At 43.5% G+C, this 26,282-nt stretch overlaps 1 protein-coding gene across 3 annotated transcripts in view; it reads right to left on the bottom strand.

Annotated features, from left to right (window-relative positions):
- Nucleotides 1-23,123, bottom strand: part of chl1b (cell adhesion molecule L1-like b) — a 102,664-nt gene extending 79,541 nt beyond the window's left edge. For 2 of the 3 annotated variants that reach the window (XM_037534752.1, XM_037534753.1), the window contains exons 1-3: nt 22,893-23,123; nt 2,701-2,895; nt 1,147-1,164 (exon numbers count right to left, since the gene is read on the bottom strand). In XM_037534752.1, the coding sequence (XP_037390649.1) occupies nt 1,147-1,164; nt 2,701-2,895; nt 22,893-23,100 (421 nt within the window). In that variant the 5' untranslated portion in view covers nt 23,101-23,123. The remainder of the gene's footprint in view (nt 1-1,146; nt 1,165-2,700; nt 2,896-22,892) is intronic. The other variant, XM_017711695.2, reaches the window with a different exon arrangement.
- Between the last annotated feature and the right edge of the window lie 3,159 nt (nt 23,124-26,282).

The following is a 26,282-nucleotide window of genomic DNA, read 5'->3' as shown; positions in this document are numbered from 1 at the left end:
TATCATCTTAGTACGATACAAGTCGTCCACATTTGGACCGACTGCTGACCAGAAAAGGTCTGCAGATCATTTAGGTGACACATTTCCGCCCATTAGGGTAATTCGGCCTGTAAAGTAAACCGATTGCCTCGTTTCAATTTAGAAGTCTTATTTAAAATATAATATTTTCAGCAACACTGTTTTCTGTCAAACGGCTGGAATTTGGTCTGTATGATAAGGAAGCCTGGTAGAAGAGGCGACTTCAGGACATTTTCTGCACTTTTCACTGCTGTTAATGAATTTTTGAAGGTTGAATTTTATTTTGACAGTCCTAATTTCTTAATTTTGATAAATGTCAAATTTTTCCAGGCTCCCGAGTGGCGCAGCCAAGCGTTGGCCCTGTCATCAGGAGATCATGAGCTCGATCCCTGCTACAGATGTCCGTAGCCGGGAGTCCAAGAGAGCACAATTGACCTCGCTCTCTCTGGGTGGGTAGGGTGGCCCCCCTTCTCCCCCCATCAGTCAACGCGATACTAGCCAACGTGAAAGAACTGGCAGTTGCCGCTTTCCTCAGAGCACGTTCGGCTGTCCAGTGCCGTTGTGTGAGCGGCAGTTCGAAAAGACGTGGTGGCTGGTTTCGCAGGTCTTAGAGGAAGCCTGTGCTGGCCTTCACCCTCCTAGCATTGATAGCATCGTGTGATTGGGGGAGTCCTAATTACACTGGAATTGGAGACGATTAAATCGGGCAAAACATTTTAAAATAACAATAAAACCTACACAAAAATAAACTGCACAGCCACAGTTATTTGATCAAATTACAGACACTGTAGGCACATCTGGCTCCATTTCTAGGAATGAATAAACATTTTAGCACGTTAGCTACAAGATCCACCCACAAAACAGCTACACACATTCAGACGATGAAACACATGATCAACAATGTCAACTACACAACCACACATGCCAGATGGGGGATGGATCAATCTCTGGATCAATGACAGAATGAGTAAATCTCAGTATTAGATGCAATTCGTCTACAATAACTAATGGGTGCTCCACCAGATGGGATGAGGTCGTGTGATAGATCAGTTGACTAGACAGGCATGAGATTAAGAGAGAATGTGGTGGTCACTAAATCTGCATTCAGTACCACTTAATAAAACTTACGGTTTACGTGAGCTAAAACTAGAAGCGAAAATCCAGGGGCAGCAGGGAAACAAACAAACAAACAAACAAAGAGATAAACATGCAGCAGTTTGTTGAGATTCAAGTCAAGAGAAGAGCAGCTGAAAAACAGGAACATGCACATTGCTGATAAATAATTAAATCAGTGCAGGATTGACTTAAACTGAATTAGAAGAGAGTAACTCAAGAACTGATCTGCTCTCTATAGATGATATTCTGGAGGCGCCAAAGATATATTGTGAATAATTTAATAGTAGAAAAAAAAATACCCCCATCTTGTTTCCAAGGAAACAGCAGGATGCAAAACACTATAACAAACGATACCTGCTTAAAGCATGAAAGAGGAAACCTGTTTATATATATATATATTTTTTTTTTTAGGTCAATCAATCAATCAATCAACCTTTATTTTGACTCGGAAGTACATTGAGGGCAACCCCCATTTTCAATGTAGCCGAACATTTACAAAAACAGGGATTGACATGACAAAGAAAATAATAACTACATTTAATCATTTTAAATTAAAAGAAATTTTAAAATAACAGTGAATAAAAGATAAAAGTAGATAAAAAATAGAACTTGAGATTTAAATGGTAAGAAATTAAGATCAAAAATAGATAAGAAATTAGTAAGGTAATAATACAATATCACAAATTAAAAAAGTAATGATAAAAAAAACCATATTAAATCTGATGACTGCTAAAGGCAGGGATGCAGTGATATCAGAATTGTATCAGTACCATTACAATAAAATATCTGCCTCAGACACATGGATCACATTTAGGTTTTTACCGCATTTGTAAACCTCAAAACCTCAGGCATAAGATTCTGACCACCTCCTAGTTTCTACCCTCATTGTCCACTTTATCAGCTCCACTTACTGTATAGCTGCACTCTGTAGTTCTACAGTTACAGACTGTAGTCCATCTGTTTCTCTGATACTCTGTTACCCTGTTCTTCAGTGGTCAGGACCCCCATGGACCCTCACAGAGCAGGTACTGTTTGGGTGGTGGGTCATTCTCAGCACTGCAGTAAAACTGACATGGTGGCAGGGTGTTTGTGTGTGTTGCACTGGTCTGAGTGGATCAGACACAGCAGTGCTGTGCAATCACATGGCCACATTTAGGCGTGTAGAGGTGGTCAAGACAACTTGCTGAAGTGCAGACCGAGCATCAGAACGGGGAAGAAAGCCTTGTTGAAAGTCAGCCACGAAGAATTAAGGCAGGTCTGAAGGGAAAAGGGGGACCAACCTTTACTAGCAAGGTGTACCTAATAAATTGGTCAGTGAGTGTATGTGTGTGTGTGTGTGTGTGTGTGTGTATATATATATATATATATATATATATATATATATATATATATATACACACACACACACACACACACACATATACACTCACTGACCACTTTATTAGGTACACCTAGTAAAAGGTCTTAATTCTTCATGGCAGACTTTCAACAAGGTGCTGGAAACATGTTAATTTATTTTCACTCACAAAGAAGACGGACAAGCACTGGGTATGAATCACAACTTACCCTCCAGTGGAATATCCAGTGCATTGGTGAACTGCCTACAGCTGGTATTGAGGAACGCCCCCAGAAGAAAGGCTACACCTAGTCTCCACGGCAACCGCATCACTGGCCACACCCTCTGAGCTGCGTGCAAGAAAAGACTGACGCCAGGCCAGCACTCAGTGCATCTCACTCCAGTTGTAGCGATGGACTCGTGACCTGTACAAGACACACATACACTTCTGTTACCACCCACTCACCAGCTGCTCAGCCACACAGTGAAGAGAACACCCTCCTACAGTCCTGCTCAGAAGTCAGAGACCACCCTGTATTTATTTATCTTCCAGTCAAAATGGTCACTAAGCACAAGTTATTCATTTTTCAGCACACATAGAGCAACAATATCCTAGCGCAGTGTTCATAAGGCTACATGACACATACAGTACATAAGGTCATCGTGGCAATGTATATAAACCTACATAAGCATTTATAAACACTTTGTCGTTTGTCATAAAGGCTCCATTTGCCAACTTTGATGTCAAGCTGAGATAAAATTTATTTCTTTAATTCTTTAATTTATTTCTTTAATTTCTTTGATTTATTTCTGAAATTGGCTTGTCATGATGACACAATGCCGATAATATTACCGAAGAAAACCTCGTATCTCCATTTTTGACGTTTTTCAGTTTTTAATTTAATTTTTAATTTAAAAATGCCTATATCCCTTTACATTGTTTGCAAAATGACTTGGAAAAAATTCCGGTTCCATTGACTTACATTAAAAGAAAAGTAGGTTTTTTCCTTCTCCTGTAAAGTTGATATTTTGGAGATACGAGGTTTTCCACCGACAACAGCGATATACAAAGTCAGACTGGTTGAACAAAAGTCAGCATTTTCTGTGGCTCTTAAATAAAGTGAACTTCACTGAGTAGCCATCTAAAGGATTTTAGCCCCTTACATGGCCAGGGCCGACAGGAGGGCCTGTTGGATTAAAGTTGTATTACAAACGTCTGTAATGTAAGAATAGCTCAACCGGTTTGCATTGAAGTAGTTACTGTAGTTACTGAATAATAAGCCTTATTATGTCATAAGCCTGGCATTGTAAGGAGTTAATCTGTTATATCATCAGTATTATGTCAATTATGTCACTATAATATACACAAAGCTATAAAGTCACGTGCTATAATGTTATTTTACCCCAAAAAAGTGTCAGCATACAAAAAATTGATGACTTGAGACTTTTTAGGAGATTCTCAAAGAACCTGCAGACACGCCTCCAAAGCTCAGTCTGAGAAGCTGGTTCATTTTCTGAACTAATCAAGCCCATTCAGTGGTGCTGAGGTCTGGACTCTGGGGCGGTCAGTCCATCGTCCAGCTTCTTTGTCTGATGTGTCCGTCTCCTTTTCTCAGTGAGGTTCTTCTTGATCAGCTACACGTCCTTTCAGACCCACAGCGCTGAGTGGTCTTCTCACAGTGGAAGGATGGACAGAAACCCCTGTGGATGTTTTCAGATCTGAAGCAGCTTAATCTTCTCCTCTCTCTCAGAGATCAAAGCTTTAAGCGCTGTTTATCTGATGGGGGCAGTTTTGGTGTCCACCAGGTTTTCCAGGTGGTTGTTAGGAACCTCATTTTCTCTGTAACTTTTAGACTTTCACTATTGGACACTGATGTTTTTCTATTCATTCCCTTTTGGCTTTCTCCGTCTTTATGCAGGTGGAGTATAGATAAGGCTTTATTGTCACTCGCGTTATACGTGGTACATTTACATTTACGGCATTGGGCTGACACTCTTATCCAGAGCGACTTACAATTTGATCATTTTACACAGGGAGGCCAAGACCGTGTTAGGAGTCTTGCCCAAGGACTCTTATTGGTGTAGTGTAGGTTTTTGCCCAGGTGGGGATTGAACCCCAGTCTACAGCGTAGAAGGCAGAGGTGTTACCACTACACTAACCAACCACGTGGTACATGAGGTGGAACGAAATGGTGTACTCAAGGTCCCAGTTAACTCCCAAAATGAACAATAAGCAATAAATAGTAAGGTGCTAATAACAGCAGCATGAGTATGAGGTAGAAAGTGCACAGCTTAATACTGATAACGTATAAAGTGACATGTATAGGGGTGATATAGTAGAGGCACTGACTCAGTAGAGCAGCAGAGATCTAAATATCCTAAAAAATGATTAACTTACTTAATGGCTGTTTGGACTGGACATTAAATACATGAAGGGTGGACTTTTGCACAGCACTGTACATCATTTCCTCAGACAGTCCCCCCACCATATGCTCACAGTAAGAGCTCAGGAACACACACACACACACACAACCCACACACACACACACACAACCCACACACCATGCATCACCAACAGAGAGCACCTGCATCAGCAGTTCCTGCCCGCTCTCCTCTTTGCTTAAAATGAGGGGAATCTCCATATTAAAGCTTTCTATTGCATCCTCCCTGGAGACAGATGTTGCATCTCTGTTTATTTTTTGTCGGCATGAGTGGCAGACACACATTTTCCCCGTCTTCCATTTCATGGCGCAAAATACAAAAAAGAAGGCATGGAAATAAATAAATAGGGGCCTCCCGCGGTTATGATAATTCACAGCAGATGTTGCAGAAATTATTCTGAATTATGGATTCATGGCACAATAACAGAGCCAGATTTTGATTAGCTGGATACAATGGTGAGAATAATGGGCATAAGGCTGACGCCTCGTCCTTCCAGTGTGAGGCTGCCTCGATATTCAAGTCGCTACACAGAAAATTACTGTAGCAATTCTGCTGGAAATGAGCCATGGCTAAATGTCAAGATTTTACTCTGACATTAAGGTCTACTCTGTCTGTTCTCCACTCTCTGGACTGATTCAAACGCACGGAGGGTTGAGTAGTTTCAGTAACCTTTCGTTACCTGACAGGCAGCGAGGGCCCGGGTGAAGACAGTCAGAACACAGGCTCTTATTCCAATGAGTGCTGTTACAAACCTTACATGGGAGGCTTTGTTTAACCCCTTAAATGGACAGGATGCACCGGTGGGCCCACGGTTTTATTACCCACGTCTATAACCTAAGAACATCTCAGCCAGCTTTCACTGAAGTCCCTGTATTTACTGAATAATAAGCCGTAGTGTGTAAAAAGCCGGGGATTTTAAGGGGTAAACGAACAGCTTGGCGGAAAATAACTGCATGATTTTCCCACTTTTCCTAGATGTAGTTGATCAGCCAAGACATGTTTGGGGTCCAAACTTTCACATTAGAGATATGAGACCAATGCTAACAACCACTAGAAGTAAGTAGTCACTTTCTGTAAGTACTTCCACAAAACGTCTCTTATCCTGCACAAACCTGTATCAAGGTCCTTCATTAAGGGCACACAGACCTGTTGGTTTGGTTTCGGACGTGCAGTACGACCTACTGTAAGCTATAAATATTACCAAATCTTCTCCGTGTAGCTGAACGCTGGGGATGACTACACTAGATGATGCTCATCAGCCCATCAGATAGTGCTGCTCTGAATTCCGACTCCAATGCAGAATATGACTCCCCTTTATGTGTACAAACAAACTTTCAGCTCAAAAACGTTAAGAACAGTTATTTATACATAGAAACAATAGAAATCATGAATGTAATCTACAATGTGTGCACAAGGCACAACAATGCCTGGAAGGCAGTTGAAGTTCAGCACATCACCTATAGCCTAAAATAGCTGCATTCAGCTATACGGGGAATTTTACACAGTGAATTTTTTGTCCATATTTGTAGTTCACGGTAAGTCATATGGTGTCCTGACCTTTTTTTTTGTTTGTTTTTTTTTTATTTATACCCAATTATCTCCTCAATTTATTCGTCTCGCTAGTTAGGACTCCCCCAATCACACGATGCTGCTCACGCAACGTCAATGGACAGCTGAACGCGCTCGTCGGAAAGCGCCAACCGCCAGATCTGTTAAGTCAGCTGCCAGACGGCTGCTGATCGACTACATCCGGGGTTAGCGGAACATCGCTGAAGTATCCCTGAAGTTCCTTCAAGTACTAGATAAAAAAACTACACTGTTAGAACTAAAGGTTCCGTGCAGATACATTTTTCCTTCATCAAGGTACAAACAAAGTTTCTCCAGGTGAAAAGTTGGTATTGGTTCCTTTTCATAACCGAATGTTTTAAACCAGAGCAGTAGAGTAAAAGCCTGGAGGCGAGGCGAGGCGGGGTGTGTGGAGTCAGTCCAGCTTAGAACAGATCATTTCAGTGGATTATGGTTCAGTTATGATCCCTGACTGAAGGTACTGAGATGTGACCCCTGGGGGTACCACCACAGTGATAATGGGGGGTACTGCCAGAGTGACAGTTTACTACATTTTTTTTTTTCTCAATTGGCCCCTCCCAGTCCTGTCCATGTGTCCGTGTTGTGTTTTGATCTTCCATGTGCATTTGTTTTGGTTTAGTCCAGCCCCTCGTTTCATGTCTTCCTGCCTGTCCCTCGTTTACCCTTTGTTCTTTAAGCCCTGTGTTTGCCCTTAGTGTTGGCTGGCCTTTGTTTGATCGTGCTGTTTGTAGTGTTTGATTCTTGTTTGAGGTTCTGGGGTCTTTATTGCCATGCCTGTCCCGCGATCTCTACGTGTTGGCTATATGAACCTGGACCGTTCTGACCATGACCCTGGATTTGCCCTTAATAAATCTCACTCATCTCAGCACGTGCGTCCTCCTCGCTCCACGTTATATTTTGTAGAGAGTGTAGAGTGTAAGTGCAGTCATTAAAGACACAACTGGAGGAAATAGTCCAACACGGGTAACAAAGACTGAAAGTTAGTCCCAGTTAAAATAAGACTGTGCTAACTGGTACAATTAGCTTTGCCTAGCTACCAGTAAACCAAAGTTAGGAGTGATCTCACAGTCCGGAACTAATTAACTTCCATTCATAGTTTGCTGCATTAGGACTGTCTTTCCTGTGGAGTCTCCGGGGCATCTGTTGATTAGCTCTTCTCGTTTGGGCTGTGACCCAACTCATTAGATTACTTGCTTTTTGCCTCTAATTAGTCAAACATCCGAAAGCAAAAGAACCACTGATGACAACATAAAGATCATTAGTCAGAGAGAGAGAGAGAGAGAGAGAGAGAGAGAGAGAGGAAGAGAGAGGGAGAGAGAGAGGGAGAGGGAGAGAGAGAGAGGGAGGAAGGGAGAGAGACAGAGAGAGAGAGAGAGACAGAGAGAGAGAGAGAGAGAGGGAGAGGGAGAGAGAGAGAGGGAGGAAGGGAGAGAGAGAGGGGGAGAGAGAGAGAGAGGGAGCAAGTGAGAGAGGGAGAAAGAGAGAGGGAGCGAGAGAGAGAGAGAGAGAGAGAGCGCGAGGAAGGGAGAGAGAGAGGGGGAGAGAGAGAGAGAGAGAGAGAGAGAGAGAGAGAGAGAGGGAGGGAGAAAGAGACGGAGGGAGAGAGAGAGAGAGAGAGAGAGAGAGGGAGAGAGAGAGAGAGAGAGGAAGAGAGAGGGAGAGAGAGAGAGGAAGAGAGAGGGAGAGAAAGAGAGAGAGATAGAGAGAGAGAGGAAGGGAGAGAGAGAGAGAGAGAGAGAGGGGGAGAGAGAGGGAGAGGGAGAGAGAGACAGAGAGAGGGAGAGAGAGAGGGAGAGAGAGAGAGAGAGAGAGAGAGAGAGAGAGCAATCTCAAAACCTTGGCAAATCTCACTCAACGCCCACCCTAACAAAACATTTCCATCCTTCCATAAAGTGCTCGGAAATATGACACATAAAAAACGGAAATGACTTCTTTGAACCAGACAAACCAAATTAAAGCCAAAAAGAAGGATTTAGGTGGGCAAGGCTGCTCAGGATTCTAAGCTCTTTATTTCAGCAGTGGGACGCACTATAAGATAGCTACGCTCCACCGGCTTCCCCACTCGAACCCCACCAGCTGCTTCAGCCGCTGTGCTTTTTCAGTCGCAGCAACCTCTTCCCTCCTCTCCTCCACTTAATCTGCTCCTTTGGTTAACAAACCCAATAGGAAACACCGGGGTCAAATGCCAGGGCAGGGAGATGTAATTGAATAATTGACCAGTGTGCGAAAAGGAGTCGATTCCCTTCATTTCTCCGGTGGGGGGGCCTCTTGTTTTCTCCAAGGGGAATGAGCCCCGCTCCGCAAGCCTGCGTTTCTTGATAATGGTATTAACTCTGTCTGGGGGCTTTTACTGAGTCGATGCTGGTTGCTCTGACCCTCAGGATGACCCATGTGATGTCATAGGAAGAGCCAGAGACGAGGAGGGGGTGGGGTTGGGATCTGCACCCTTGTAATCACAAAGGGTTCTTGCAAGCTCCTCAGACCCAGAAACGTTGCCTTAAGCACCACCACTTCCTCCCAGAGTTCTCTCTCTCCCTCCCACAGATGGTGGCTAGTGGTTGTAGACGGATTAGAATCAAAAGGTAGAAGGCTGGGCTAATTGGATTGGACCATTTGGCAAGATGAAGCGGCATTCTGAGATCTTCATCCAAGACAATGTGGTCTGAATTTGACCTATGGGGCCTTCATCCATCCAAAAGCCATTCAGATGGACTGCATCTCCAGTCTAACTGGTGCTCAGCTGAATTTAGTTTCCTCTTTATTGTTCGACACCTAGCAGGACACCATCTGGATGCGGACGGCTCGTAAACCACGTGGCTGGACACGAGGGACATGTGAAGTTTAGACTTGCCATGTAACACAAGTGTCCATTCACAAAAGCATCTCAGTAGTAGAGTGATGTTTTTGAATGAATTGAATCGAGTAGGGAGGAGGCAACGGTCCAACATGCATTAGTATCTTTACACAGGGGCCCTATTCTGGGATCAGCCACCTCTTCTTAATTAACGATTTTGGCCAATGCGTGCTAAACAGCAGAACTGATCCAGAAACAGCCTTCCTGCTCTGCAAATGCTCATGAAAAGGGAAGACTAAGGCCTACTTAAGGACCTCAGGCTGTTTCCTAATCCTCTCGCTCAGAGCTGGAGGCTTACGCCCGAGCCGGCCGAAGCTGGCAGGAGGTTAAAAGCTGCCCAGCGTGGGAAGGCCAGGGTAACCTTTGACCCACGCTAGTTCTGACACTGCCTGGGCACAGTGGTCTAAGACAGGTGCCAGAAGAGGAGGAGAGGAAGATGGAATCTGGGGCAAGGAGAATCTGGAGCTTTTCAGCTGATGGATGGTCTCCTCTCTCTCCCCCCACTCTCTCGCTTTCCTACATTCCCCTTCCTCACCATGAGGGCTCATTTAGCCCTGTGGATGACTATAAATCAGGAGAGTGGGAATGTGGAGGAATTAAGGTGCCAGAGGGAGAGGCACAACGTGACTGCTTAGAAGCTCAGCTCACTGGTGGTGGGCTCAGAAGAAACCCAAGACACCCACTCTCAACAACACACCAGGATCGCTCACTATCACAACGCTGCTGCTCGGACGCTCATTGCTATTCTTACTCCCATAGACATCTATAGCATTCTGGGATTGCGAAACACAATCTGGAGTGCCAACACAACAAAGCTGCCCGTTTTCCTAAAGGCTTTTGACGGCCAGACCTACCTTGTTATAATCCATCCACTGTTCAGCATCCTACATTCGACAAACCTGCCGTGCAACTGTGACACACATATCGGCTAAATATTGCCCAACACCAGTTTAGTTACAGCTGTGGGCAGGAATGGCAATGTGGTTAGCAGGGATGCACAGTGAGACTGGACTTATTTCAAGTATTGGTAGATATTTGCTTAAAAAATCCTAAACCACATCACCGTATCACCCCTCCTGTTAACACTCACTGTGCAATATATCATAACCTGCTGCTGTAACGACACTTTCACTGTGCACTTTACACTGTAATACACTGTAAATATTGTCTAAATACTGTATAAACTCATTGTACTGTTCAGATGACCTCATATCACTAGATAGTGCCTGTTGTCATATAAATACTGTCTCATATGCTATGTAAATATGCAAATAGATATACTTTATTTCTACTCTTATACTTAACTTCTTACGTCTATTTTTATTTCTATTGTTATTTTTCTACATAGTATATGTAAGTTTGCGTGAAATTACATGGAGGATCAATAAAGTTCTGTCTGTCTGTCTGTCTATCTATCTATCCACCCATCCATCCATCCATCCATCCATCCATCCATCCATGCATCCATCCATCCATCCATCCATCCACCCACCCACCCTTCATCCATCCATCCATCCACCCACCCACCCTTCATCCATCCATCCATCCATCCATCCATCTACCCATCCATCATCCATCCATCCATCCATCCGCTCATCCATCCATCCACCCCTTCATCCATCCTTCCATCCATCATTCCTTCCACCCACCCATCCATCCATCCATCCATCCATCCATCCACCCACCTATCTATCCACCCATCCACCCATCCATCCACCCACTCACCCACCCACCCACTCATCCATCCATCCATCCATCCATCCATCCACCTTTCTATCCATCCATCCATCCATCCATCCATCCATCCACCCACCCACCCACCCGCTCATCCATCCATCCATCCATCCACCCACCCACCTTTCATCCATCCATCCATCCTTCCACCCACCCATCCATCCATCCATCCACCCACCCATCCATCATCCATCCATTCATCCATCCATCCATCCACCCACCTATCTATCCACCCATCCATCCACCCTCCCACCCACTCACCCACCCATCCATCCATCCATCCATCCACAAACCCTCCCACCCATCCATTCATCCATCCACCCACCCATCCATCCACCTGACATATTTACACTCTGGAAGAGGAGAATGTCTTGGCCACTGAGTGAACTACTGGTATTTTATTCATTTCATTACATTTTCCTATTTGTGACATTTTGTAAGTCTTTATGTATCAGCAGAAATATACATGTGAAATAACAGACATCGCACATTTCCCACATCACTGCATCCCTAGTTGTTAAGTCTTTATTCCTTCCTGTGGGGCTGTAGAGTGTTTGAGCAGTTTCAGCATGATAGCCTACTTTTATATGCCCATCTTAAGTGAAGTGCTTCAATAAAAATAGCTTGTTTAAAGGCGTACTAGTTTTACTCAAGGCAGATACTTCAAGATTTCAACAACAGAACTGATGACGGATAAGACCAAAGCCAACGTACCATCTTCTCTTGTAAGATCAAGCTTGCGAATATTTAGACATTGTTTGTATTTCTTTGTAATGGCTCCTAAAAAGTAATCCTACAACTTACAAGGTTTTACAATTCCATGTCATTACACTGCAAATTTTGGTTTCCTGTGCTTCACAACAAAATTCTACTCATGTGCAATATGGCCTGATCAAACAAGGTTTCACAGGGCCTCAGAGAAAAGGTGTAGAAGCTCATAATACTGTAATACAAAGGGATTTCTAAAAGCCTGGGCCCCCATCAGTCAACAGTCAGGGACAAACTCTGCCTCCCTAGCAGTGGGAGTTTTATAAAGATTGGTGGAAAGGCTTGCTGTAGTATCAGCATCCTCAAACAAGTGACAAAGAACCAAAGTGAGAGATAAAGCTCTGCAGGCATTCGATAATGTCTGTGTTCATGAGTCTCCAATAAGTACAACGCAGAACACGAATGGTGTCAATGGGACGTTACCATTGCTCTCCTGAAAAGCTTTTCTCAGGTTTAGTAAAAGATGAGACAAAAGTTGGCAAATGTACAATCTGATCGCAACAACACAGCACACCAGAACCAAATCTCATCTAACTGTGAAGCATGATGGTGGGAGTGTAATGGTGCTGCTTCGCTGCCCAGATAATGCCTGAACGGCTTCGGGAGACAATTGATTTCCTTGCTGTATCAGGAAATTGGGTAAGACTTCAGTTTAGGGAAACATTATAACACCTTTGCAATCCTCTTATGAAGCTTAACAAGCACTAGCTCTTAATGAATTGGCTGCTCATTCCATTTTTAAGCATTAACTAGGATTAATTAACACTGTTAACTAGAAATCTTGAATAGAGGGTCTTTATTTGTCATTATTTAGAGCTATTTGCTGAGTTACTAGTGAGTTTGTTAATAAGCAACCTGCATATACACAAAATACATAACACATAAATAAAAGCTGAAAAATGATTAGCAGCCAGTAAATTAGTAGTGAGTGGCTTGAATAGTCCGCTACAAGCTTTTCGCTTGACGAGGGCAACACTGGACACCCAAAACCTTGCGCAAAGGAATATGATGCATAATACGCAAACAAAAGCACTTTGGAAAACCTTAATTCAGTCTAGTTATTGCTAAATAAAGTAGTCATAAGCAGAGAGCTCACTGTCTGATACTCTTAAAGGCTTAATAACTGTATTATAAAGGAATAATGATGTTTCCCACATACTCAAAAGTTGGGAATATCAGGGTGTCTGTCTGTGATCTAAAACTCAAAGTGGTTAGTCGCTTGGCATGAAGATGAGCCAAAATTCAGGGTGTAAATCATCAACAGAGTGGCTCAAACAGAAGAAATTCCATGTTTTAGGAATGGGAGGTAGGAGTTCTGCACTCAGTTCGACTGAAATGCTGTTAAGCACCTCGTTCAAGCAAGACACCTCAAAAACGTACATGAAGTGAAACAGTTTTACAGAGCGGAATTGGTCAAAATACATGTAACCACAGCAAAGCCCTAATGAGTGGCCCCGAAACATGCTTGGTTGGTAGTATTGCCAATAAACCACTTCCATAATTCACTCCATAATTATGTAAGGTTCTTAAACTGTATGCGTTCTTTTTCACGTTCCCAAGGTACTTCTTTAACACCCAGAGCTCAGCATTCCACTGCCTGTTGTATGGGGAGTTCTGGTTTTCCGTGCAGGCCTGTAATGGGATTAGCTCAATCCTGTTCTTGTCAGAATGGCTTAGAATATTCTACAGAGTGGTCTTGATAGATTCCAATTCCTCTGGATGTTGTGCCTGATTCTGATTGTAATCTCTTCAGCATAATTAAGGCATGTCTGTGATTAATAGCACTAAAGACCAATTAGTCGTTTTCTTTCCGTTTCATATTAATTACAGCATGTCATCGTTTTAGCCACTTTAATCACTTGTTTTGTATATTTTCTCGCGTATTCAAACAAGCTAGACTCTCAAGTGAGTGAGTTTTTTAATGCGATTTCATGCTCTCCTGCCTTCAGTGGATTATGGCAGACTTTACAATAAGAAAATAATTTAAAAGCCTGCAGTTGTAAATGGTCACAAATTTGGGCAGAGCATCTGCTCATCAATTTTGGAACATCGGCAGCTGAACAAATGTACTGCCGTAGGAGAATCTGAAGCCTCCTGCTGAGCTCGTCCTCACTGCTTTCGTGTTTCATTCAGCGCTACTTTCCCTCGGACCCTTGACAAGTGGGACTTAAACAAACACAAGACAAACTGTAAAAGCGTGTCAGGCAAGACACACGCGGCTCATCTATTATTAAAACTTTGCAGTCGTGGCAAAAACAAGAAACAAGGCTGGCTAATGAGATTAGGAAATGGGAGCAATATTAAATAATAACCTTGTCTAATTGAGAATTTGGCCCCGTTTCACGGCGCTTTTTCTCACGCGTGCTGGAGAGGGAGCACTTCAATTACCAAGCCATTAATACTGCAGGAGCCTGAACATGGAGCAGGTTGGAAGCGAGGTGGGGGGATGGGCAAGGAATGAGGGATTGGGAAAAGGAGGTGTGGAGGAATGAAGCTAGAGAGTGGAGAGAGGCGTGGGCGAAGTTATTGTGTGGGATTTGGACCAGAAGTGGGTTTTATCAGAGATGACGTATGTGATCAATAGCTGAATGTATTAGGAGCAGGTCGTAACCCAGGAAGGTTAAATATAGCTTGGTAGACGGAGGGATTGCTGAGGAGAGGCTGAAGGAGGTGGAATGAAGAAGGAGGAGGGATGGGACAGCGTGGGTGTGGATCATGAACCCACTCTAGAGACGAGCGATCGGGATGGTGCTGGAGTGGGCGGTGGAGACTGCACAGCGATGAACAAAGAAGAGAAGAAGAATGAAGGTAGATATTGTGGCGGGATAGTAGAGGGATAGACGGAGTGGGTGATGATGCTAGAGAAAGACAGGAAGTGAGGGAAGACGATGACGGATGCATCCTGAGTTGCAATAAATGAACAGTGGAGCTCCTGACCTAAGCTCCCTGGTGACGGGATGACGAATGACCTCATGACCCCAGTGAAAGTCCGCTGACCGGTGACAGAGATCGACGGGTCCCTAGCCCCCAGCAAAATGCAATTTAAAAGCTCCATCAAACCCTGAGCTTCTTCCCATAACAGTAACCTGCAGCATGCTCTTCTTGATTTTATGGATCGGGCGCTCTCGGGGCAAAGGGTCAAGCCTTCCCCTCATCAACAGCCAAAGAAAGCCTTGGTGGGAGGCTCTGAAACAGCAACCTTGCTAAAAGAAAAAATAAACAATTACCATCATTTTTAATCTCCTAACAAGCTGCCTGAATCTCTGCTGTGCCATATTGGTTGCAGAGGCTATGCTCATCTTTCTAGAGCTTGGAAGCTTGCTGAGCGCATTAAGAAACAGCGGGCATCCAATCTACACCGCACTGCTTTGCTTCTCAGAAGTGCGCCATTCATAATTCGAGCTCAGAAAATGGCAATAGTCCTTACTGTATGTTACAGAGATGTGCTGTTCTTGGAATAACGTGCCGTTACAGACCGGGGGGAAAATAATAAATTGCCTGTACAGCTAAGGTCACACGCAAAGGCAGTGAAGAATGGAAGAGACTGTTGAAGGGCTCAGCAATCACAGATGTGCTGTCAAGTTGAAAGTGAGAGACGGACAGAGAAAAAGAGAGCCAGGGTTTCGGAGAAAGACCAAGTGAGAGAAATTGTTAAAACTGCAGGTACTGTACACGAGAGCGAGGGATTTGTCCGCATGTGCGGATGCTGATTTTCTTCACCATTTTTGTCCCTGTCTTTGAAGTCTCTGAGTCACTGAGAAGAGCTGCATGCAGGGGACAGTAATCATATTACACCGAAGTGGCCTGAAGTGGGTTTGAGGAGGGTAGGTAGGAGCAATCTCAAAGATGGACCCAGTGGGTTATTTGGTGGAAACCAACATTCATTCAGAACATCTGACGGATACTGCCAATCTCCTAGAATCCGACTCGGCCTCAGTTCAACAAGACCGGACAAAATTGCATCCTAGATCTGACCGATTCCATCCGTCAGCACGAAAGCCAATTTACTTCTGGCACCTAAGAGGGGAGTTTTGATTTCCCAGTGCTGATGTTGGACGTTGGGAGAAAAGAATAGCTGTTTTTTCCTGCCTGTAACTGCATCTCGAGAAACGAACAGCTGTGGTCACTGGGAAACAAGTGCAGCCTTGCCATCGGGAAATATGGGAATATTCCCAGCAGAGTGGTCCGTTTTATGTTTTAGCCTACGTGGGCTGGACAGTCCTGAATGTGTGAGAATATGGTTTGAAAAATATCAACTAGATATGGCACAATCCTTTTTCTTTTCTGATACTGATACAGAACCACAAATTACAAAAAAAAACAAAAAAAACCCACTGGCGATTTTTTCTTTACATGCTACAAAGCTTTAAAAATATCTATTTTTAATAAAAACACCCTCTTAACCCTATTACGCCCTAAAAAGTGGTTATTTCTGTCATTTTATTTGCTCTCCTCTGTTAATCACACAATCTCTTGGTGCCGGTGCCGAAAATTCCGGGATTTTTATTCAGTTTGTGTCACAAACAACCTTGAAACACGTGAACATCATGCTTTACTGTTACTCTGATTAAATGAGGAAATGTTCTGAATGAGCTCCCGCTTGCTCTAAAAGACACAGCACCTCCAACAATCAAAGGAAGCCTTGTGCATCTTTTATACAGTGATAGGAAAGACGGCAGCTCGCAGAACGCTCCGGTTCTATAAGCTTAAAACTGATAAAATGACTCTGCTGTTGCCAATGGTGACGTGCACTTAGCATGGTGTGATGATAAAAACAGTTTGAGTTTATCCTTTAACCCCTTGTTTCCAGTTTCCAGTTGTCTTTACCACACAGAAGAAGACAGATTCAGTGTCAGACTCACAGTTGGTTTCCAAGAATTCCAAAGAGGGTATTTGATGCAAAATATCGCTGGAAATTTATTATGAATAAATAGAAATGCAAAAATGAAGTCCATAAACATCACATTAATAACTATTAGGAGCCCAGGATAGAGCAAGGCTGTTTGGCTGACAGGCCCCAATGGCGGCTGGGTGTCGAGGTGCCAACTGAGGCGCCAACTAGGATCAATGACGGTATTGCTGCTCTGCCTTCCTTTCTGACAGGCATCTCAGTCACAGATTTATAGGGTGGCACCAATCACCTATAGGGGGCGCACACTCAAAGCCAACAAAAGAGAACATATAAACAAACCATCAAAACACTTGAATATGGCTCATACACATGGCTTAGCATAACTAGGTAACTACGCTAAGATTTAAAGGAATGATTTGATCTGTTTTTGGTCTGATACTGGAGATCGTGTGGTTAAGAGGAGCATCTAAAAGTAGGCTTCCATGCTCAACGCTGGTATTAGATCAATGCCTAATATCAACTAAAGTTTCACTTCATGCTCAAGACCTTTTAAGTGCATGGGTGGCTGGTGATGATGGTGAGAGGGATAAATGCTAGGCTAATGCACTTAACTGTCCTAGAATTACTTATGTTTTGGCTCCAACCAGGCAATCTGGTTATCTACTTTGGAAGAAGCACACTGTTAGGTTGCAGGAGTGACGCAGTAGTTCGTTTGCAAGTATAGATGCCCACCGGTAAAGAACAGCCCACGTCTGAGGCTCCCAGAGCGGTCTGGTGACTAGGCAAGGAGCATAGGTTTAATACAGTTCCAACAAAGGTGTTCAGATTAGGTTTGTTATGCTCCAGACTGTCTAGATCAGGGGTACTAAATTAAAATTCAATAAGGTCCAGTTCGAGAAAATTTCCTCAAGCGAAGGACCAGAACATCATAACGTCTGACCTGCATCATGAATCAGTGCCATATGCTGTTTACTGAAGTAGCCGAGTAGGAATGTCAGCATCTTATACAGTCGACAGCTGAACATCAGATCAAATAAAGTCCAGTTCGGTCAGATTTCAACAACATTTACTGAACATCAGATCAAATAAAGTCCAGTTCGGTCAGATTTCACCAACATTTACTGAACATCAGATCAAATAAAGTCCAGTTCGGTCAGATTTCAACAACATTTACTGAACATCAGATCAAATAAAGTCCAGTTCGGTCAGATTTCATCAACGTTTACTGAACATCAGATCAAATAAAGTCCAGTTCGGTCAGATTTCAACAACATTTACTGTCAGTTTTCTCTTTTTAGATCACGTCATGTGGAATAACTTCCCTCTGACTCACTTTCTTCTCTGACTGCTGTTTCGCTCCTCGTCCCTCCCCTGTGTGGCGTCACTGACTCGAGTCTCAGTGCTCATTATAATGCACAGATCTGATTGGCTGAGTGGCGTCATGTGTGATATTTACAATGCATGCGATTGCTCTGTGAGTCTCCGGGCACTAAAGCCGTACCGTAAATTAAAATAGGACCAGCCCATCGAAATGAAATCATTCTCCATAGTTTATTGATTATAGGTCCAGGTCTGCATAGGACAGTGTCTGGGTCTGGACTTGGGCCGCGGTCTGCCCATTAGTGACCTCTGGTCTAGATGACTCAACAGTAAATGTGGATAAACTAAACACGAGGAGCTGTGATGTGAGGACCAACTGTTCACTTCCAAGTGGTTGATAAGGTTATTAGACTTACAGTGTGGCAGACTTCCTAAGACCAAATGTGCTAAGACTACATAACATACAGTACAGAGCATAAGTCTCAGGCACCCAAGACACATTTTCAAAATGTATTTATTTGTGTAGTTTGTGTTTATTTGCTGAGAAAAATGTTAATATTTGTGAGTGTGTTTGTTTACCCATCTCCAAGCCTCTCCTCGAGGAAGCCCAGTATTATATGTAGTTAAAAAGCAGCTCCTGGTTTGACCAATCAGAGCTCAGGAAATTGAGCTCATGATGTCATTGATGATATTAACGAGTCTCTGTGGCGGCTGTGAAGGTGTCAAGGAAAAATATGGACCCAAGAAATTCTTGTTACTCTTTATTGTTTTTCTGTTTATTTGAATTATGAATACGACTTTATTCTAATGTATATTGTGATAAACTCACTGCTGAGGCCAATTGTTTAAAAATCGCCTTAGACGCCTAAAACTTTCACACAGTACTGTAGATCTAAATTAAATACACAAAAACATCTAAATAAGCCCAAAAAACAGAATCTAACAGTACCACACTAGCAAGTGTGCTGGACACCAAGGTGTTTTAACAAACTGAGGTACCCAGTTAGGATGAGCTAACTTTAGCTGGCTCACAGTAGCTAGTTGGGCCTGTAAAGCTAATGACAGTTGACCAGAGATAGCTATCAGCAGTAAAAACGTTGCTACCTTCTCAGCTATCTGCAGTGCTATGGATCCTTTGATCAGGGAGAATTTGGACATGTATAAATGGTCATAATATGCAGACTTTATTACTGTCTGACTCATGTAGACCTGGAGTTTCCCCATTATCTGATTACTGTCTGACTCATGTAGACCTGGAGTTTCCCCATTATCTGATTACTGTCTGACTCATGTAGACCTGGAGTTTCTCCATTATCTGATTACTGTCTGACTCCTGTAGACCTGGAGTTTCTCCATTATCTGATTACTGTCTGACTCATGTAGACCTGGAGTTTCCCCATTATCTGATTACTGTCTGACTCCTGTAGACCTGGAGTTTCCCCATTATCTGATTACTGTCTGACTCATGTAGACCTGGAGTTTCCCCATTATCTGATTACTGTCTGACTCATGTAGACCTGGAGTTTCCCCATTATCTGATTACTTAAGTGCAGGTAAATGTGTTGATCACATTACTAACAAATGTAAACACACTCAATACATGGTTTTGAGATATTATGAATCACTGATTAAAAGATGAGCTGGACGATGCTATTCTTTTCACACGTTATTTCAGGCAAATACGAGCCTGCAATGAAGTAAAGGGTCTGATTTTTCTTCTCGCTCCACCTTTGAAGTGAACTTCCTGCTCGGACTCTCTGGAGTGATATCTGGACGAGCTCTTCGTGACATTCTGTTTGAAAGTTGGGCGAGTTGTGGACCACGTTCTGCGCTTCTTCATCAATCCACTGTGTACAAGAACCTCTTGCTCTTTTTTATCTGTCCTTAAACGAAAGACAACCTGACGATGTCCAGATCCACAGGAAGCTTTCTGACAACTGTCGCCACGGAGCCAGCTAGCTATAAAAGATCACTAATACAGAACACGATGCACCTGATAAAAAACCATGCAAAGAGGAAAAGCACACTAAAAGAGAAGCACGGAAAATGAATGTCTGACTCTGAGACGTATTTAGGATCAAAAAAGAAAAGACAGTGATACTCTCAAAATATCTACTGTACATGCTTCAAAATCTCTGTAACTCTTAAACTGCTAGTGGGCCCAGAGCCTCAGTCCCTGTCTTATAACTCCAGCATTGTATGTAGCAGTTACATAGTAGTTACTGAGAAATCCCTATTATTTAATGGATAAGCCTTATATTATATAGGCCTTACAATTAATTTTAGAAGGCTACTGTTGTTTTTAGAGATGGGATGATCCAATCCTATATTGGTATCGGGACGGATATTGACTTAATTGACTCGTTGGAGATCGTACGGACAGGGCCGATCCACTTACCGCTCCAGATTCTAGCCTGCAGCTCGCGCTGGACCATGTACCCACTGTAATGTAACATGACACGAAACATCGCTGATCCAGAATCCATTCCACATTTTACCAACTTCAGTCTGTAACTGAGTGAGCACATAACTTTAGCTGTAAAATGTCGTTTGTTTGGGGATATTTGTGTGTATATATATATATATATATATATATATATATATACACCAAAGGGTACAAGTACAGCTGCATCATACAACACAACCAATTTAGTCCCCCTCAGAAGCCGATTTACGCAAACTGTACAACTGGTGTATCACCACAGTTAGATGTTAAAGCCGTGAGCTTCACAACTAACATTTGGTGATCAGATGTGAGTCCAGCGTCTCTCATGAGTCTCACTGCAGACTGGCTGACCTCGGAATTGACTGTAAGATTAAACACCTTAAGCACAAATTTAAAACACAATACCATCCATCCATCCATCCATCCATCCATCCATCCATCCTCTAAGCCACTTCTCCCTCAGGGTCATGGGGGGTGCTGGAGCCTATCCCAGCAGTCTTCAGGCGGAAGGCAGGATACACCCTGGACAGGCCACCAGTCCATCGCAGGGCAGACAGACAGACACACCCAGGGGTAATTTAGCATGTCCAATTGGCCTGACTGCATGTCTTTTTGGACTGTGGGAGGAAACCAGAGGAACCCACACAGACACGGGGAGAACATGCAAACTCCACACAGAGAGGACCGGGGAATCGAACCCAGGCCCTCCTCGCTGTGAGACGACAGCGCTACCCACCGCACCACCATGCCACCCCTTAAAACACAATACCAAAAATAAAAAAGATAATAATAAAATAAAAAGCGCTCTTGTTCCCGGGATCTGTATCAGTATCGGCTGTTGTGCATCAGAATCGGATCGGAACCGAAGAAAATGTGGATCGGCCCATCAGTAGTTGTGTTATGCTATTAATTCACTGAAATTCAAATCGTTTTGATACAGAGCCAGTTACTGAAATACTGCTGCGTAAAAAAAAATCTCTACTATTCAGAAACATCAGCTGTCTGTACAGAAGTCGACAACTGCAGTATGTAATCTTAATATCCGTACCTGTGAGCTAATATGCATGTTTGTTCCAAAATATAGACTTCTGATTGGCTGCCTATGTTACGTTTCACATGCATGTTATTAATATCACAACTTTTTGATTAGTCTGCATTTTGGTAGATTCCGTTGAAGCCACACCCACTCTTAGTTTGCAATTCAAAAGAAGGTGTTGATAAAAGTACTGCTCAGGAATGTGTATCAAAACAGGTATCTGACCACCTCACTGTCCAGTTTATCAGCTCCACTTACTGTATAGCTGGTCTTTGTAGTTCTACAGTTACAGACTGTAGTCCATCTGTTTCTCTGATACTCTGTTACCCTGTTCTTCAGTGGTCAGGACCCCTATGGACCCTCACAGAGCAGGTACTGTTTGGGTGGTGGATCATTCTCAGCAATGCAGTAACACTGACGTGATGGTGGTGTGTTAGTGTGTGTTGTGCTGGTCTGAGTGGATCAGACACAGCAGTGCTGCTGGAGTTTTTAAAACTCATTGCACATGTAATGAACTGCATTTATGATTGATTTACATTGTAAAAAGCACTCTTGGCATTTTTTTTTGTCCACTGTTTTGATGTCAACCAATAACAAAAAACATGGCAAGACGTAAACCCTCACTGGCTCAACACTAAGTTTCGTCTACACTGCAAAAAATGGCATCTTGTCAAGTAAAATGATCTTAAATCTAGTCGATATATCTAATATTTCTGGTTTTGAGATGGTTGTGCACTTATTGTAAGATTATCTGGCTTATTTTTAGACATTTTTACTAGTTTTAGGTCATTATATCAAGTAAATTCATCTCACAACAGTGGCAAAGCATAATGATCTGCAACTACAGTGAGATTATTTTACTCAATAATATCACATAAAACAAGTAAAAACCATCTGGAAATGTTAACTAATCTTAAATGAAGCTCGAAACAATCACAACAGGAGAAATATTAGTTTTACTGAATAGATTCGAGATAAAATTACTCGACACGATGCCATTTTTTGCAGTTTGATTCAAATCGTGATGAAATATCTCCTCTACTTACACAACAAGTGTGGTACGGATTGAAGGCTTAACCGTCTCACTTTCCAGAGTTTCCTCGTTTCAATGAGATGCATGTGACAAAAACCTCAAATATCAAATTACACCAAGCTCCCATTATTGCCAGTCATCACTCCAACTTCTAAGGCTTGGTAAGTTTGTCATACTTCCAGAGAGTAAGGCTAAACTTAAGGGTTAACCTTCTGCCTGACTTGCTACAACCCTGCCCCTAACGCACGTGCGGACACCCAAAACACTCGCACCACTCCTGTAATCCCAGCCTCGGGCTGCCTTTGGAACGAGCTCCGACGGAGCCGCTGAACACAAGCCTCAATACTCACAGGACTTCGCTTCATTCTCCTCTCTTCCCTCGCGCCTCCGGAAAAAGCATTCCTCCGTCACACAGGGCAGACGCACAGGAGGAGAGAGACGAGCGGGGCGAGAGGGACCCGGGGAAGAGTCTGTGCGTCGCTGGTGCACGGAGCTGCATATGGGAGGCACAGGGGAGACATATGCTGCCAAAGCCTCTCTCCTGGCAAAGAAGCTCATTAAGCGAGTGACAATCACGACACACAAAGCCTGATCGGAGGGCTATTCATTTCACTGGGCGGGTAGGAAGAGAGAGAGAGAGGGAGAGAGAGAGAGAGAGAGAGGGAGAGAGAGAGAGAGAGAGAGAGAGAGAGAGAGGCACCAGTGAAGGAATGTTGGACAGGGAAGTTTACGCTTCTTGAAGGCTTTTTACTTATTTATTTATTTATTTGGAGCTAATTGTTTATTAAGGCATCACAAAAAGTTTCAGCACTTTGCAGCCAGGCTGTAGTGAGTCAGGTGTGAACATACAGACATAGTTACATTCACACTGATGTTCACATGTACACTGTGAGAAATGAAGGTTCTGTTCAGGAGCATTTCTCGTTCATCAAGGTACAAACAGTGTAGATGTTCCCTCAAAGGTTCTACAGTGGTTCTAAGGTCTGATTGTGGAGCTTAAATCAGGTTCTCCAGGTGAAAAGTTGGTATTGGTTCCTTTTCATAACCGAATGTTTTAAACCAGAGCAGTAGAGTAAAAGCCTGGAGGCGAGGCGGGGTGTGTGGAGTCAGTCCAGCTTAGAACAGATCATTTCAGTGGGTTATGGTTCAGTTATGTTCCCTGACTAAAGGGACTGAGATGGAGCCTTGAGGGTCCCACCCCAGTGACAGGAGGAGGACTGACCCAGAGACAGTCTAGTACCTTTATTTCTGAGAGTGTAGCGTGTGAGTGCAGTTCAAAACCAGCACAGCCCCCCTACACGTTTATATTACACGTGGTGTTGGGCTGAACCCGCGGGCAGTAAAAGTGTGGAGGCGCTGTGTCCATCACTCTGTTCTCCTCCTACATGGCTGGCTGTTAGTGTGTCTGTGTGTGTGTGTGTGTTTGTATATGTGTGTGTGAGGGTGGGCAACACGGACAGGCTGCTGACTGGCTACAGCTGCTATCTATTATGTTTAATAGATAGTGAGTCATATATATATATATATATATATACTAGTGAAAATTTGAATGAATTTACAAAGTACAAACTAAAAGCAGCAGGATTAGAAGCAGAATACGATAAGAAATAAGGTCAAAGTTAGAACTACAGTCAAAATTACAAATATACGAACAATAAAAACATCAAGTCAAAAATTCCATACAGCAAATGCCGAACTATCAGACAAAAGCATTAACTCAGACGAGATCAGAAAACAGTCTTCAACAGTCCTAAAGTTAATGTCAAGCAGTAAATCCCTGCAGAACAAACACTGCAGCCAGGGACAGCGGTACCAGTGCTGGTATGAGGCTCATGCACATTTGTGTTTATTGCTCTGCCTCGTTCTATAAAACGTAGCTCTGTTGCAATCAGCACAACACAAGGCTGTGCTCCAGTCCTCCAGCATGCTTACAAACACAGTCTACAAGCGAGCGGCTGCTTACACTCTAATTGCCACCAGTTGGTGGGCAGCAACAGTGGTCCAGCACTGCACAGATGGGACCGAGACCCCGAAGCCCATGTAATCTGCAGACTCGGCTCACAGCGGAGAGGTAGAAAGGCTAGTAACGAGCTCTTGCTAGCTGACAGAGAAAGCCCCAGCCCCTCCCGTGACACCGGGGGGTGGAGAAGAATCTGGATGATATATGATGTGGGGTGCATGACACATGGCGTAACAGGGAGAGAGAGAGAGAGAGAGAGAGAGAGAGAGAGAGAGAGAGAGAGAGATTGGAAACGGGGGAAGGGGTAGAGGGTCATGCTTGAATTATGCTGATACGGGTCGTTAAAGAACAGAACCAAGCGCATCCCTCGGCTGAGCCAAAGGCACCATTACTGCCCAACGCTTGCTGACAGTTTTCTGTTTTTCTTTCTGTTTGTTTTTCGTTTCTTTGCAGATCACATTTGCTGTGCGAAGTACGACACCATCAATTACTTGGACTATAATTAAATTCACAGGCACCATAAACACTCCTAATTGGAATTCAATTATAAGGAATGTATTAACGCGTTTGCCATTTGGACGTTCCATTAATTTCATCCTCTGTGACTGCAGCTAATTACCTTAAGTAATATGAAACGCGTGACTGATCTTTCCATAGTTTTACTTGCAAATGTTTCGCTTTCCTTGCCAACAGATGCTTTGATCCAGCTTCCGATCAAAGCAATTAATCACTTTAGGGCAATTCTAACGAACCGGGATGCCGTTCCCCTTCTGTACTTGACATTCGGGTAAATAATATCTGTTGACGTACCTTCAGGAATGAAAATAAATCTGGCTTGTTTACGTAGATAAATTGCGCTGGTTGGTCGCCACTGATCTTCATTTAACCGATAACACAAACAAGTCTTAATTGATGCCTGAAACGTCCCCCCAAATGTCCTCCATTCACGTCCGGCTGAAGGAGGGACAAGAACGGGCGTTGGCAGGAACACTGTGGCTCGTTTGATAGTGGGGGCAGATTGCCAAACCTAGACACTGAGAACACTCAAAGCAGCCCTGTGCCAATCCGGGGCCGAAGTGGGGCCCACGGTGCTCCCTTTAAGTGCGAGGAGGACGAAGCTGCCACTATGGGTCGTACAAACAGAGGGAAGCCTTATGAACTTTGCACAAGCACTTACAGTGGAGATCAGCAGAGGAGAGCGAGAGGAGAGGGAGAGACTAGTGAATGGGGAAAGGTAGAGGGGTGAACGGCCAGCTCCTCCGAGTTTAGCTGGGCCTAACAAACCTGACATTGTTCTGAGTAGAGCCTAGGGGACCACTTCCCTCCTCTCCCCTCCCCTCCTCTCCTCTCCTCTCTCTCTCTCTCCCTCCCCTCTCCTCAATGGTTCACAATAAGCCAGTGCTCTCCCGCTATCATGCACTATAGGCTTCAGTCAGACCCATTTGATCTGGCATTCACAGCCCTGTAAACAACTTCTACACTCACGTTAGACATCGTTTGTCCATGCCAGCAGTCTGAGAACACTCTGGTGCCCGTAAAACATGCTCGCCATCGCTGCACACTCTTCTCCATGCATTTTATGTACTATTTCAAATAAGACTACCCTTGTAGAAGTTTATGAACAGTTTGAAAATAGTTTTGGCTCTTACTTAGGTCATAAACACTTCATTGACCATTAATCAGCAGCTCTAACATATTAACAAAAAGGCGAAAGTGAGCTGCTATAACTGATGAATAAACATGCGGTGACCGCTTTAATGCTGACTGATAAACAAGACTA

Source organism: Pygocentrus nattereri, chromosome 26, assembly GCF_015220715.1.
Source record: "Pygocentrus nattereri isolate fPygNat1 chromosome 26, fPygNat1.pri, whole genome shotgun sequence".
Lineage (NCBI taxonomy): Eukaryota > Metazoa > Chordata > Actinopteri > Characiformes > Serrasalmidae > Pygocentrus > Pygocentrus nattereri.
Note: the sequence above shows the minus strand (reverse complement) of the source record. Positions and strands in the feature narration are given on the sequence as shown.